Source organism: Mya arenaria, chromosome 13, assembly GCF_026914265.1.
Source record: "Mya arenaria isolate MELC-2E11 chromosome 13, ASM2691426v1".
NCBI lineage: Eukaryota > Metazoa > Mollusca > Bivalvia > Myida > Myidae > Mya > Mya arenaria.
The window spans coordinates 44600136-44615219 of record NC_069134.1 but is presented as its reverse complement, the minus strand read 5'-3'; the positions used below and the strand labels follow the sequence as shown (position 1 = coordinate 44615219).

Below are 15084 nucleotides of genomic sequence, written 5' to 3'. Positions count from 1 at the left end.
TATGTACATGTTTTGCATGACCAATAACACAAGCAAACAATGATATGTACATGATTTGCATGACCAATAACTAGCAAACAACAATATGTACATGTTTTGCATGACCAATAACTCTACAAAACAACAATATGTACATGTTTAGCAAGGCCCGTAACTTTACCAAACACCAATATGTACATGTTTAGCAAGGGCAATAACTCTACCAAACAACAATATGTACATGTTTAGCAAGGGCAATAACTCTACCAAACAACAATATGTACATGTTTAGCAAGGGCAATAACTCTACCAAACAACAATATGTACATGTTTTGTAAGACCAATAACTCTACCAAACAACAATATGTACATGTTTTGTAAGACCAATAACTCTACCAAACAACAATATGTACATGTTTAGCAAGGGCAATAACTCTACCAAACAACAATATGTACATGTTTAGCAAGGGCAATAACTCTAGCAAACAACAATATGTACATGTTTAGCAAGGGCAATAACTCTACCAAACAACAATATGTACATGTTTTGCATGGCCAATAACTCTAGCAAACAACAATATGTACATGTTTAGCATGGCCAATAACTCTAACAAACAATAATATGTACATGTTTAGCAAGGCCCGATTTCTCTAGCAAACAACAATATGTACATGTTTTGCATGGCCAATAACTCTAGCAAACAACAATATGTACATGTTTAGCATGGCCAATAACTCTAACAAACAATAATATGTACATGTTTAGCAAGGCCCGATTTCTCTAACAAACAACAATATGTACATGTTTTGCATGGCCAATAACTCTAGCAAACAACAATATGTACATGTTTAGCATGGCCAATACCTCTAACAAACAATAATATGTACATGTTTAGCAAGGCCCGATTTCTCTAGCAAACAATAATATGTACATGTTTAGCAAGGGCAATAACTCTACCAAACAACAATATGTACATGTTTTGTAAGACCAATAACTCTACCAAACAACAATATGTACATGTTTTGCATGGCCAATAACTCTAGCAAACAACAATATGTACATGTTTAGCATGGCCAATAACTCTAGCAAACAATAATATGTACATGTTTAGCATGGCCAATAACTCTTGCAAACAACAATATGTACATGTTTTGCATGGCCAATAACTCTAGCAAACAACAATATGTACATGTTTAGCATGGCCAATAACTCTAGCAAACAACAATATGTACATGTTTAGCATGGCCAATAACTCTTGCAAACAACAATATGTACATGTTTAGCATGGCCAATAACTCTAGCAAACAACAATATGTACATGTTTAGCAAGGCCAATAACTCTAGCAAACAACAATATGTACATGTTTAGCAAGGCCCATAACTCTACCAAACAACAATATGTACATGTTTTGCATGGCCAATAACTCTAGCAAACAACAATATGTACATGTTTTGCATGGCCAATAACTCTAGCAAACAACAATATGTACATGTTTAGCAAGGCCAATAACTCTAGCAAACAACAATATGTACATGTTTTGCATGGCCAATAACTCTAGCAAACAACAATATGTACATGTTGAGCATGACCAATAACTTAAGAAAACAACAATATGTACATGTTTTGCATGACCAATAACTCTACCAAACAACGATATGTACATGTTTTGCATGGCCAATAACTCTAGCTAACAACAATATGTACATGTTTTGCATGGCCAATAACTCTACCAAACAACAATATGTACATGTTTAGCAAGGCCCATAACTCTAGCAAACAACAATATGTACATGTTTTGCATGACCAATAACTCTACCAAACAACGATATGTACATATTGAGCATGACCAATAACTCTACCAAACAACAATATGTACATGTTTAGCAAGGGCAATAACTCTACCAAACAACAATATGTACATGTTTAGCAAGCTCCATAACTCTAGCAAACAACAATATGTACATGTTTAGCAAGGCCCATAACTCTACCAAACAACAATATGTACATGTTTAGCAAGGCCCATAACTCTACCAAACAACAATATGTACATGTTTAGCATGACCAATAACTCTAGCAAACAACAATATGTACATGTTTAGCAAGGCCAATAACTCTACCAAACAACAATATGTACATGTTTAGCAAGGCCCATAACTCTAGCAAACAACAATATGTACATGTTTAGCAGGGCCAATAACTTTAGCAAAGCACAATATTTACATGTTGAGCATGACCAATAACTCTAGCAAACAAAATATGTACATGTTTTGCATGGCCAATAACTCTAGCAAACATCAATTTGTACATGTTTAGCAAGGCCAATAACTCTACCAAACAACAATATGTACATGTTTTGCATGGCCCATAACTCTACCAAACAACAATATGTACATGTTTAGCAAGGCCCATAACTCTACCAAACAACAATATGTACATGTTTTGCATGACCAATAACTCTAGCAAACAACAATATGTACATGTTTAGCAAGGCCAATAACTCTACCAAACAACAATATGAACATGTTTAGCAAGGCCCATAACTCTAGCAAACAATAATATGTACATGTTTAGCAAGGGCAATAACTATACCAAACAACAATTTGTACATGTTTGACAAGGGCAATAACTCTACCAAACAACATTATGTACATGTTTAGCAAGGGCAATAACTCTACCAAACAACAATATGTACATGTTTAGCAAGGCCCATAACTCTAGCAAACAACAATATGTACATGTTTAGCAAGGGCAATAACTCTAGCAAACAACAATATGTACATGTTTAGCAAGGCCCATAACTCTAGCAAACAACAATATGTACATGTTTAGCAAGGGCAATAACTCTACCAAACAACAATATGTACATGTTTAGCAAGGCCCATAACTCTAGCAAACAACAATATGTACATGTTTAGCAAGGGCAATAACTCTAGCAAACAACAATATGTACATGTTTAGCAAGGCCCATAACTCTAGCAAACAACAATATGAACACTTTTAGCAAGGCCCATAACTCTAGCAAACAACAATATGTACATGTTTAGCAAGGGCAATAACTCTACCAAACAACAATATGTACATGTTTAGCAAGGGCAATAACTCTAGCAAACAACAATATGTACATGTTTAGCAAGGGCAATAACTCTACCAAACAACAATATGTACATGTTTAGCAAGGCCCATAACTCTAGCAAACAACAATATGTACATGTTTAGCAAGGGCAATAACTCTACCAAACAACAATATGTACATGTTTAGCAAGGCCCATAACTCTAGCAAACAACAATATGTACATGTTTAGCAAGGGCAATAACTCTACCAAACAACAATATGTACATGTTTAGCAAGGCCCATAACTCTAGCAAACAACAATATGTACATGTTTAGCAAGGGCAATAACTCTAGCAAACAACAATATGTACATATTTTATAGCTAAATACTCAGGAGTTGTATTGTCCATAACTATGAAAATGATAATTTACACATGTTTATAATGGCCCATAACTCTAGGAAATAATAATATGCACATGTTTTATGACAACATACACACATTACACATGATTAGCATGGTCAATAACTATGGAAATGACAATGTTGACATATTAAACTTTGTGAAACAATAAAATGCACAGGTTTAATGACCCTTTACTCTGGCAGATGTTAATGAGCATAAGTTTAGCATGGACCATAACTCTGGAAAACAACAGAATGAATGTTTAAAGGCCCATTTACTCTGGTAAATGACAATATACCCATGTTTAGCATGGCCCATAACTTTGGTAAATGCCAACATTTTTTGTGTAAAACAGTAGGAGCCATTTATACATTGGTTTATTTTGTTACACATCATAGAACACCTTCATAACAGTTTCCTATAACAATACTACTATGCAGATATTACAACTTGCAACATGGTGTTTCAACTATTCCAGGTGCCCAATCTGTGGAGTGTTTCCAGAAGGGCATAGAGCTCATGTTGAAAGAGAAGGAACTGCGTGAGAAAGCAGAGGTGGCCACTGCGTGTGGGGATGGGGTCAGTGCCTGTGGGGGTGGGGACAGAGACAAAAAGGGAGGTGCCACTGACAGGATGATCTCTGAGGCCTACCTCTCCATTGCTGAAATATACATGACAGACTGCTGGTAAGGATTGATCTCATTATGTGAATTATGGGGGTTTCGCCACAGCATCTGGGGATGGTCCGCCAGATCCGCCCATGCATGCCTAGATTATGGCCCTTGATAGTATAAAAAAATGTTATTGTGTATACAATTGGTTTTGATCACGATACAGTCTTCACTTTTGATTGTATCTCGATGTAACTTGTACAGTATCTAGATATCCATTAGAGCTCGGTTCCTTTCGAAAGCCAGCCAGATCCGCCCATGAATGCCTAGATTATGGGCCATGAAAGTTTTAAAGAAATGCTTTCTCTTTTTAGCCATGGCTGCATGAGCAAATTCTATTTTAAGCCAAGTTTACATGTACATGTAAATGCAAGTCTAGAGTTAAGGGAGACAATTTGCAAGTCTAGGATTTTGAGAGACAATTTGCTTTTTGCTTCTGCAGTTGATTTTGTGAATTACTCTGCCTTGTTCTTGTTGAAAGCCCAAAGGCCATTTTTTAGCTTTAAGTTCTGTAGTTTGTGCATTCATCTTAACAAAATTGGTTGTGAATGTTTAAGTTATGCACCTGGTGTCATTACTGGCCACACCCAGGGTTCACAGGTTTGGTAAACATAAATCTGGAAAGTTTTGAAAATCTTTTTGTGTGTTCGTGCATCCATCTCAGCACAATTAATTGTGAATGTTTGTTCAAATTGATCAATGTTGTCCTAGGATGCCCTTAACTTTGACCTTTTGACCAACTTTTTTTAACTTTTAAAACTACAGAAATTTTTACTATGAGTACAGTTTTGAAAGCATTTTTTTTTTTGTCAGATGACTTGTACTTGGCACATATTAAAATAGTTCATGCAACTAATATGCTTACAATACTTTCTGGGCTCAGATGTTGAACGTGCTACGTTTTCAGGTAACCCAAACACAAAACATAAACTATATGTCTGTTGCCTTTTACCCATACATACATGCTCTGGATTGATATGACCACAAAAGCCATGCCAGTAGAGCATAGGCCCTTTTGGGCCTCTTGTTTGTTTTTATTTTTGAAATATCACTTATTCTAACATATATAAACGCATAGCAGTTTTATCTTAGAATCATGCTTCAGCTAAACTAAATTCATCGTTTAATCGTGTTTTAAGAACTTTTTTTCAATTTAACACGGCAACGGAATCTAGCGTTTGTGGTCACCGGATTCTACTGGCACGTTACATGTTATATTGTTTTGGAGTCTGTAAGTAGTTAATGCTAGAGGAGTGTGTGTGTATTTAGTAACGGTATACTCTGGTATGCTCGCCCGAATAAAGGGTTGGGCCTAGAGTAGGCCGAAAAATAAAAATCTGTGTTTATCGTAGCAGTCTCAAACGTAAAAGAAGGGTCGTGACACTAAGGTAAAAAATAACGTTGGCAAAACATATATTTATCATATACTCGAAGGCACTCCTTGTTCCGGAGTGGGGGTGCTAGGTATATCAGGTTGCATTTTACACATGCAGAAACAATTCTTTAGTCTTAGTCTGATACTTAGAAGTGTATTTAAGGTATTAGTTTAACTCACTGCTCATTTGTGTCGCAAATATGGCATGAGCTCTATATTCATATACATTGTTACTGTAATTATATAATCATGATGCCTTTAAGGATATAGGAAGGGAAGGGAAGATGAATTAAAATTATGCAAAATGAAAGTAATCAATAAAAGTGTGTTATTGTATGTAGGGATGAAGTATTTAAGTTTACAGATTACAGCCCAGGGAGTATTGCAATGTAGAAATTGTACTAGTCTCGTGCATGCCTTTATATTTGCCCGTGCACATGCGCATGCGCGTGCTTCTAGATTCACGTAATAAAGCCAATTAATGACTAAATGGAAAGTAGTTAAAACTAATCAACAATTTGTTTCTTTTCAGGACTTTTGTTAATTAGCATCTATGCTCCAAAAATAACGGTCTTGTTGCAACAATCGAAACCAAACAAAAAATAATCATTTGTTTTCAGGCAACAGCAAAGAAGCATTAAGTTATTATTTACTTTAAATTGTATAAGCAAATAATTCTCAAGACTTTATAACTCTCATATGTGAATTAAGGAATTTGGATTTTGCTCCATATTTATTCATACAAGACGATCTAATCCCGTATCTTAAGAGTAACAAGTAATTAGTAATATTTTGTTGTTTATGTCATTAGAATGCCTGGGAATGATATACGTGTTGATTTGATCTTCTTTTCCGGCTGAAAAAACAAGATATCAAATCTTGGATAGAACATGGTGCGAGTGTCAAAATATATCTGGTGCCCAAATTTCTATACAACTACTCATAAAAGATAGAATCCGGAGCTCCGCTGAACCGACAAGCGAGGACTTTATTTCCACTTTTTATCGCAAAGAGTATATACAGAAGCAAGAAATTAAACTATACCTACTTCGATACCTTCTTTGAAAAGATAAACGTAATTATCAGGATGTAAATAGCTGATAATAAGACAATATTAAGGTTTCGTTTGCATGCTATTTGCTGTCAGAATAATGATCGCTGTTTTATTTTCATTCGTTTAGATGAATAAAAAGATATGGGGCTTTCAACTTTGTGTTTGTTTGTCGATAGTTGATGGAGTTATTCTTTAGGTATAAAATCACAAACATAATTACAGCATAGCTAGGTCCTTCTCTAGATTGCTCAGCATTTAACATTTGTATGAATTCTTCAATTTGGATAAAGATTCATTGCAATATATTTGAGATTTATTCATGTAATGACATAATTTTGAAGTTTGTACTCATGCCAATTAAAGACAGAAATTAAAGTGATGGCATGTTTGTGCAAACTGTTAAACCATTTAAATTTGATAATAGTTATGATATCAATCAAGCAAATCTAATCAATTAGCGCCTTGTGCTAAATAGATAGGTAGATTTAGATATATTTATTTCAGTAAGGAATGCCATACATGGACATTTAAAATAAACAACATGTATGGTAAATAACATATTATACATACATGATTTTATCAATAGCCATGAATGGCACACCAAACCAAGGATGACACAAAAAAAGAGAAAACTCTTATTTGAATTGTGGTCCTTTGTTTTGGTGGCATGGCATAGGGAGGCATTGCATTTAAGTAATAATATAGCTGTAATCGAAATTGCAAGAATATATTAAAAGTTTGTCTTTATGCATTAAAATAACGTAGTTGTATCACAGTCACTTTACATAATTTAGTAACATAAAGTTATAAGTTGAGAAAGTAATATATAATTATCACGTTATAGTATGAATATGACAGTAAGTAGTACTTTTAAAATGCGAGGTTAAGTTAAAATAGTTCCTGAAAATCTTTGAATAAATAAATGAAAAAAAGCCTTTTAATAGCTTAACTTGTTATGCCAAATTATCTAAAAAAAAGATTCTTTACTAGCAATTTAAAAACAGGTAATTTCTTAGTCTGTGCGCTACAAGATGGCAACGAAGTTTGAGGGGGTATATAGGAGTGAGCTTGTTGGTCTGTCTGTCGGTCGGTCTGCCTGTCTGTCGGTCAGTCTGTCGGTTTTCATGGTTTCCGGACGATAACTCATGAAGGGCTAGACAGATTTGTGAATTTTTGTTACACAGGTGTAACATCAGAAGATACAGGTCAAGTTCGATATTGGGGCTGGTGGGGCCAAGGTCAAGGTCACTGTTACTAAAAATAGAAAAACGGTTTCCGGACGATAACTCATGAAAGGCTTGACAGATTTAAACAATTTTTGGTACACAGGTGTAACATCAGAAGATACAGGTCAAGCTCCATATTGGGGCTGGTGGGGCCAAGGTCAAGGTCACTGTTACTAAAAATAGAAAAATGGTTTCCGGACGATAACTCATGAAAGGCTTGACAGATTTAAACAATTTTTGGTACACAGGTGTAACATCAGAAGATACAGGTCAAGTTCGATATTGGGGCTGGTGGGGCCAAGGTCAAGGTCACTGTTACTAAAAATAGAAAAACGGTTTCCGGACGATAACTCATGAAAGGCCAGACAGATTTGAACAATTTTTGGTACACAGGTGTAACATCAGACGATACAGGTCAAGTTCGATATTGGGGCTGGTGGGGCCAAGGTCAAGGTCACTGTTACTAAAAATAGAAAAACGGTTTCCGGACGATAACTCATGAAAGGCTAGACAGATTTGAAAAAATTTTGGTACACAGGTGTAACATCAGAAGATACAGGTCAAGTTCAATATTGGGGCTGGTGGGGCCAAGGTCAAGGTCATTGTTACTAAAAATAGAAAAACGGTTACGACGATAACTCATGAAAGGCTTGACAGATTTGAACAATTTTTGTTACACAGGTGTAACATCAGAAGATACAGGTCAAGTTCCATATTGGGGCTGGTGGGGCCAAGGTCAAGGTCACTGTTACTAAAAATAGAAAAACGGTTTCCGGACGATAACTCATGAAAGGCTAGTTTATTCTAAAGACATGACCCAAAATAGTCTAGTCTACACGTTTGTTGACAGGTAACCAGTTGAGTAATTGGGCCAATGTGAGACCTTGCATCAAGATCCAAAACAAACCTCATAAGTTTATTTTGTGTGGTTTGTAGCTTGGTTTTAAGTAGCTTAGTCAATGAAGTAAATGAAGCCAAGCGAACAAATCAAGGTGTGAAATTTTTACCTGAGCCCATCATATAGAGAAGATGCAAAAACTATTATAAAATATACATTTCCTACTCACAGTTTTGATGATGGCGCTGAGGAGAAGTGTCGTTCCAACATAGAGAAAGCCATCACAGAGGATGAGACTAATCCAGATGCTCTGCAGCTTATGGCTAGCTTTCTTCTTTCCAAGGAGAAAAATGAGGAAGCCAGGGAAAGCATAAAGAAGAGCGTGTCGCTATGGTTACCAGACTATAAAGCTAGTGAACAGCCTGAGGCCTCGACAAGTGATCCTATTGAATGTTCGCAAGTGAGTTTTTCTTTTATGCAGTCTTCAAAATTCAAATGTTCCAAGTACTTGCCTGGATATCAAATATTTGTTTGTCAAAAACAAACAAGCCTTTCAACATATGAAGAATTGCCTAATAACAGCTTTACTAAGACCAAACCTTGGGACTCGAGTTCTAATTTCAATCAATGGTGGTGGCTGAGAAATAATTTTGCAGTCAGTCTGCATGTATATCAGACTTGCTGTACAGAAATAATAGTAAAAACTTAAAGGCAAATGCTTTATACCTTTACTAGCATTATATGAGCTCACCATAATCATTTTTGTATTGTATCTTTAATATGGTTTTGATAAAATGTTTTAATTCCCTTCCTTATTGAAAAGACATGGTACACGTGGTTAATGATTTGAATCAGTTTCATGTTAATGTTATGTCTTATTTTCAGAGCTTTGAATCGAGATTAGCGGCAGGAAAGATTCTTATAGAAGTTGGTGAGCATGAGGTTGGTTAAGTAAATGCACTTTCTTAAATAACTCCAGAAAAACAGCTTTTAACTTGATGATGGACTTTTGTAAAATGGCATATGTTAAGATGTCATATCCCTTTTGTATCAAAGTAACATTCATAAATTAAATCATGAGGCAAACAACATGTAATCATCCAACGTCTTTTAGAAGAATTTCAGAACATGTGCAGGTCCTTTTTCCTTTAGTATAGTTTTCAGCTTAATCAACTTGTGGGTGTGGTTATTAAGTTGAAATAATTGTATGCATTCACAGCATTTAACTCAGTTGTAAAATTATCACAAGCCCATAAGCCCTACGCTGATTAAATTATTGCCAGCTTGCTCAAAATCTTAATTAAACATAGCAGGACCTGTAAAAAAAGAGTAGATTTTGCCTGGCCCGTTGATCCATAAGAACTATGAATTTCTAGTTGTCCATCGAGGTATTGGAAACGCTATTGGAGGAGAATGACGAGATAGTTGATGTGTGGTATCTGATTGGCTGGGCAAACCATCTCCTTGGTGAAGAGGGCAAGGACACTGCAAGGTCAGATACAGTGTTTCAGTGTTGTTTAAGTTTTCATTCAACATTTTTATTTGTTAGATACTTTGTACCTTGCAGAAATATCTGCTTGAAAACTGTTAACGGTTGTGAAGGTTTACATTTATCCTGTCACTGGCATACAAATCAGTCCAATAACAAGGTACCGTGTATATTTTAGTTTATGTGGATAGTTACACATGATGTTTATCTTAAGTCAGGTGGTCTTGTGACCTCGAAAACGGATTCTTTTCTAATCTACAATATCAGAGGAAAAGCACAAAAATGCTTCAAAATCTGAGCCGCCAACAACCGACCTCAACAATCACTCACCCAGAAAGTTCCATTACTCTGCATGATAATGACTCTGGCCAAAAAAAAAAAATAGCCAAAAAATCTACATGTGCACTTACCCCACCTGCAAATGCTGAAAATGTGCAGCATTCATTGATTATTAATTATCTCTTTGCTGGTGAAATTATGAACATCCAACACTTTATTCTTAAACATCAATATGAATTCAATCCATCAATCATGTGACGATTGTTTGTAAACAGTCGTGATCTTGAACTGTGTACCATAGTCTGCGACTTGCGGAATAATTGTAACATGATTACCAGTAGATAATGTTTGGTGACTGATCCAAGTTTATGCACATTTAAAAGCTTTTATGTTTTGTAATGATATTGACATATTAACATACATATTAACATGCAATTACTTTGACTATAAATGTATTAAATAAAATTGAACAGTTTTTTGGGCACATTCAAACATGGTTACCTGGTGTGCCGATGTCAACAGGGAAAAAAACAGTTTTCCCCTTCTTAAAAAACTTTAAGGTGTTTGATCGTGTTTTAATTGATAAAGTAACAGGATAAATAGAATACTAGGTTAGTGCCGTGTATTTAAAACATATAACTATTTCACACAAAGTCATATACATGAAGATTAACCTTTTCATTACTACATGTGGAGAAGGCCAGTCTTCATAATAAAATATTACTTATAAAAACAACACAAACTTAAAATTTCACATAACATTATGGATACGACTTGTTAACCAGGTTTTCACATAGTGAAACCTGGTTATTAGAATGACGAACATCGTTGTTCGGGCGGGCGGGCGGGCGGGCGAAATAACTTAAGTAATGGTTGACATATCTTCACCAAACTTGGTCTATAGAAAGAGTTTATGGGTACTTTTCATGGGATTGCGTTTGGGGTCCCTAGGGTCAAGGTCTCTGTTACTAAAAATAGAAAAATGGTTGAAATTGAATAACTTTAGTAAGGGATGACATATCTTGACTAAACTTGGTTTATAGGATGAGTTTAAGGAGAACTTTCATGGGATTGCGTTTGGGGTCCCTAGGGTCAAGGTCAAGGTAACTGTTACTAAAAATAGAAAAACAGTTGAAACTGAATAACTTTAGTTAGGGATGACATATCTTGACTAAACTTGGTCAATAGGAAGAGTTTATGGAGACCTTTCATGGGATTGCGTTTAGGGTCCCTTGGGTCAAGGTCACTGTTACTAAGAATAGAAAAACAGACACAGGCTGAAGTTCTTCTGTCAATCATTAAAAACCTGGTTTCGTTGCATTGCGGCGTTCTTGTTTTAATTTTTAGCTCGACCATTCGAAGAATAGGTGGGCTATACTACTCGCCCCAGCGTCGGGGTCCGGTTAAAGTTTTAGGGCAAGTTGGGATTTTCACTTATAAGTCCAATACCCTACATTCAATTGACTTAATACTTCACACAGTTGTTCAGCGCCATCACATGATGAGGTTAGATAACTCCATATTATTCTTTACACAGATTATGGCCCCTGATTGACTATGGAACTTGGGTTTAAGTTTTAGGGCAAGTTGGAATATTTATTAATAGCTTCTATATCCTTTGTTCAATTGACTTAATACTTCACACAGTAGTTCAGGACCATCCCACAATGAGGTTACATAACTCCATACTATCCTAAATACAAGTTATGGCCCCTGATTGACTTAGGTTAAAGTTTTAGGGCAGGTTAAAGTTTTAGGGCAAGTTGGGATTTTCACTTAAAACTCCAATACCCTTCATTCAATTGACTTAATACTTCACATAGATGTTCAGAGCCATCACATAATGAGGTTAGATAACTCCATATTATCTTTTATACAAATTATGGCCCCTGATTGACTATGGAACTTAGGTTAAAGTTTTAGGGCAGGTTGGGATATTGTTTAACAACTTCTATACCCTTCATTCAATTGACTTGATACTTCACACAATTGTTCAGGACCATCACCCAATGAGGTTACATAACTACAAACCCTTAATACAAGTTATGGCCCCTGATTGACTTAGGTTTTGGGCAAGTAAAAGTTAAGGGCAAGTTGGGATTTTAATAAAAAAACTTCTATACCGTTCATTAAATGCACTTAATAAAATTCAAAATTATTAACGACCATCTTACAAGAAACATAACTCCGTTTTAAGCCTAAATACAAATAATGGCCCTTGAATTTTTTTATTTTTTTTTAATTTCCTTTGAAAGGCATAATAATATATTCTTAACCACATTTTCATAATGGGAAATCAAGTTATTTGAATGACTTGCGTCATTATTTGGGCGGGCTGGTGGGAGGGCAGCATCAAAGTCACCTTATGTATCGAAAATTTTAGATAGGTTTGACATAAAGAGACCAAACTTGGTATTATTACATCGTTATTGTATTCTAAGTCAAAGCGGCGTAGTCGAGCGCGTTGTTGTACGACGGCTCTTGTTTTTATTGCACTCAACATTGGCAAGTGTTGTTTTGTTTTTGTCGACATAAGCTCCCATATAATTGACATGCATATATATTACAGCGCTATTCACTTATACGCATGCTAATTATTGAATGTTTGTCCTTGACAGTATGGTACATAACAGTTATGTCACCTACAACCCTTGTGGTTGCAGTAATACACTTGAGCTGAATACTTTTGTATTCTTTCAACAGATCAAGTTGTGGGTGCAGTAACTATTATTTAATTTTGTACAAACTATGGTTATTATATTACACTGACCAGGTCATACCTGCTGAAGGCCCAGAAGGTGTACAAGAAGACACGTTGTGAAGATGAAGAGCTTTTTAAACATATCACAGAGCTCCTGGAAGAACTTGGCACAGGTAAGGGGCAACTATAATAGTAATTTTGTAATGTTTACGGTAAATTGTTTTTTGTAGTAGTCTTTTTTAGTTCATCATTTGAGCCACTGATTTCACTCCATAATAAATTATACAGTACATGAAAGTTTAGCTTGTCTGTTTTCTGAAGAAAAAAGGTAAGGCATTGTCGTCGGTGTTGAGCAAAAACTTAAACATTTGGCTATCTTCAAGATATTAATTTAAAACTTACTGCACCTGTTAGAACGTGCACTTGGAACATAACTTTAGCTTTCACAAGTGTTGAGTAATACCCAAATTTTCGACTAAAAAACAACAGACAATAGTTTGTGTTCGCTCTTGTTTCATTTATCAATCACATGTCTATGATCACTTCTGATAACTTATATAATGGTATTTTAACTAAAATATATAAAGGCAGATATAATGTTCAATTATTTACAAGATAAAGTAGTTTATTTGTCCAAACAGGTACACAACTTAATACTGGATGGCATAAAGGTTTGGGTTCTCAACTCACAAAATTGTTCAGTATTGGGACTTTGTTTCTTTGCTTTCTGAATGTTATTCCAATTTGATCTACTTCAGATATGTAAATCTTTCTTTTTCATGTCACAAAAAGTTACATAGTCTTTGATATTAGAATGCATGGGATAACCTTTGGATTGCCAGATACGCTCTGACATTACAGGTGATGATGTGATGGACTCTGATCTAGAACCAGACACTATAGAAGATGCTGAGGAAAACATAGACTCGGATGATGAGAAGGAAGATATGGATCACTAATGTGGTGCAAGATTGTACAGGGCTGGACATGTGTATAGCTTGTTTGATACATGTATGAATGAGTGTATAATAATAAAATCAGTTGTAAATATTTGAACTCTTGTCTGGTCAAAGATAAGAAGGCAACAAAAGGCCATATACCGGTACAATGACAAGAGTTCCATATATTTTTTGGGGAAATGACCCATAGAATATCATTACAAGATTCTTTTAGGCCAGTTATGCCATGCAAAGTTGTTTGTGTTTGGTGTTTTCAAGAGGGTAGCTTTTAAGAATAAAAAAAATAATACCGAAATTAAGTTAAGAACATTGATTTTATAGTTTTTAATAATTCAAGTACTGTAACAATGAAATATACACAGAGGGAGAAGGCTCTCTAGAAGTGTAGACCTATATGATGCTTGCATTATGTCATAGTATGAAATATACACACAGAGGGAGAAGGCTCTCTAGAAGTGTAGACCTATATGATGCTTGCATTACGTCATAGTATGAAATATACACACAGGGAGAAGGCTCTCTAGAAGTGTAGACCTATATGCTTGCATTACATCTTAGTATGAAATATACTCAGAGGGAGAAGGCTCTCTAGAAATGTAGACCTATATGATGCTTGCATTACGTCATAGTATGAAATATGCACAGAGGGAGAAGGCTCTCTAGAAGTGTAGACCTATATGCTTGCATTACGTCATAGTATGAAATATACACAGAGGGAGAAGGCTCTCTAGAAGTGAAGACCTATATGCTTGCATTACATCATAGTATGAAATATACTCAGAGGGAGAAGGCTCTCTAGAAATGTAGACCTATATGCTTGCATTACATCTTAGTATGAAATATACTCAGAGGGAGAAGGCTCTCTAGAAATGTAGACCTATATGATGCTTGCATTACGTCATAGTATGAAATATGCACAGAGGGAGTAGGCTCTCTAGAAATGTAGACCTATATGATGCTTGCATTACGTCATAGTATGAAATATACACACAGGGAGAAGGCTCTATAGAAGTGTAGACCTATATGCTTGCATTACGTCATAGTATGAAATATAC

At 35.4% G+C, this 15084-nt stretch overlaps 1 protein-coding gene across 1 annotated transcript in view; it reads left to right on the top strand.

The window, feature by feature from the left end:
- The window catches only part of LOC128213327 (uncharacterized), a 30527-nt gene extending 16407 nt beyond the window's left edge, over positions 1-14120 (top strand). The window contains exons 5-10 of the mRNA XM_052918933.1: positions 3916-4123; positions 8833-9061; positions 9487-9543; positions 9978-10093; positions 13143-13243; positions 13932-14120. Coding sequence (XP_052774893.1) covers positions 3916-4123; positions 8833-9061; positions 9487-9543; positions 9978-10093; positions 13143-13243; positions 13932-14029 — 809 coding nt within the window. The 3' untranslated portion in view covers positions 14030-14120. The remainder of the gene's footprint in view (positions 1-3915; positions 4124-8832; positions 9062-9486; positions 9544-9977; positions 10094-13142; positions 13244-13931) is intronic.
- Positions 14121-15084: the final 964 nt, after the last annotated feature.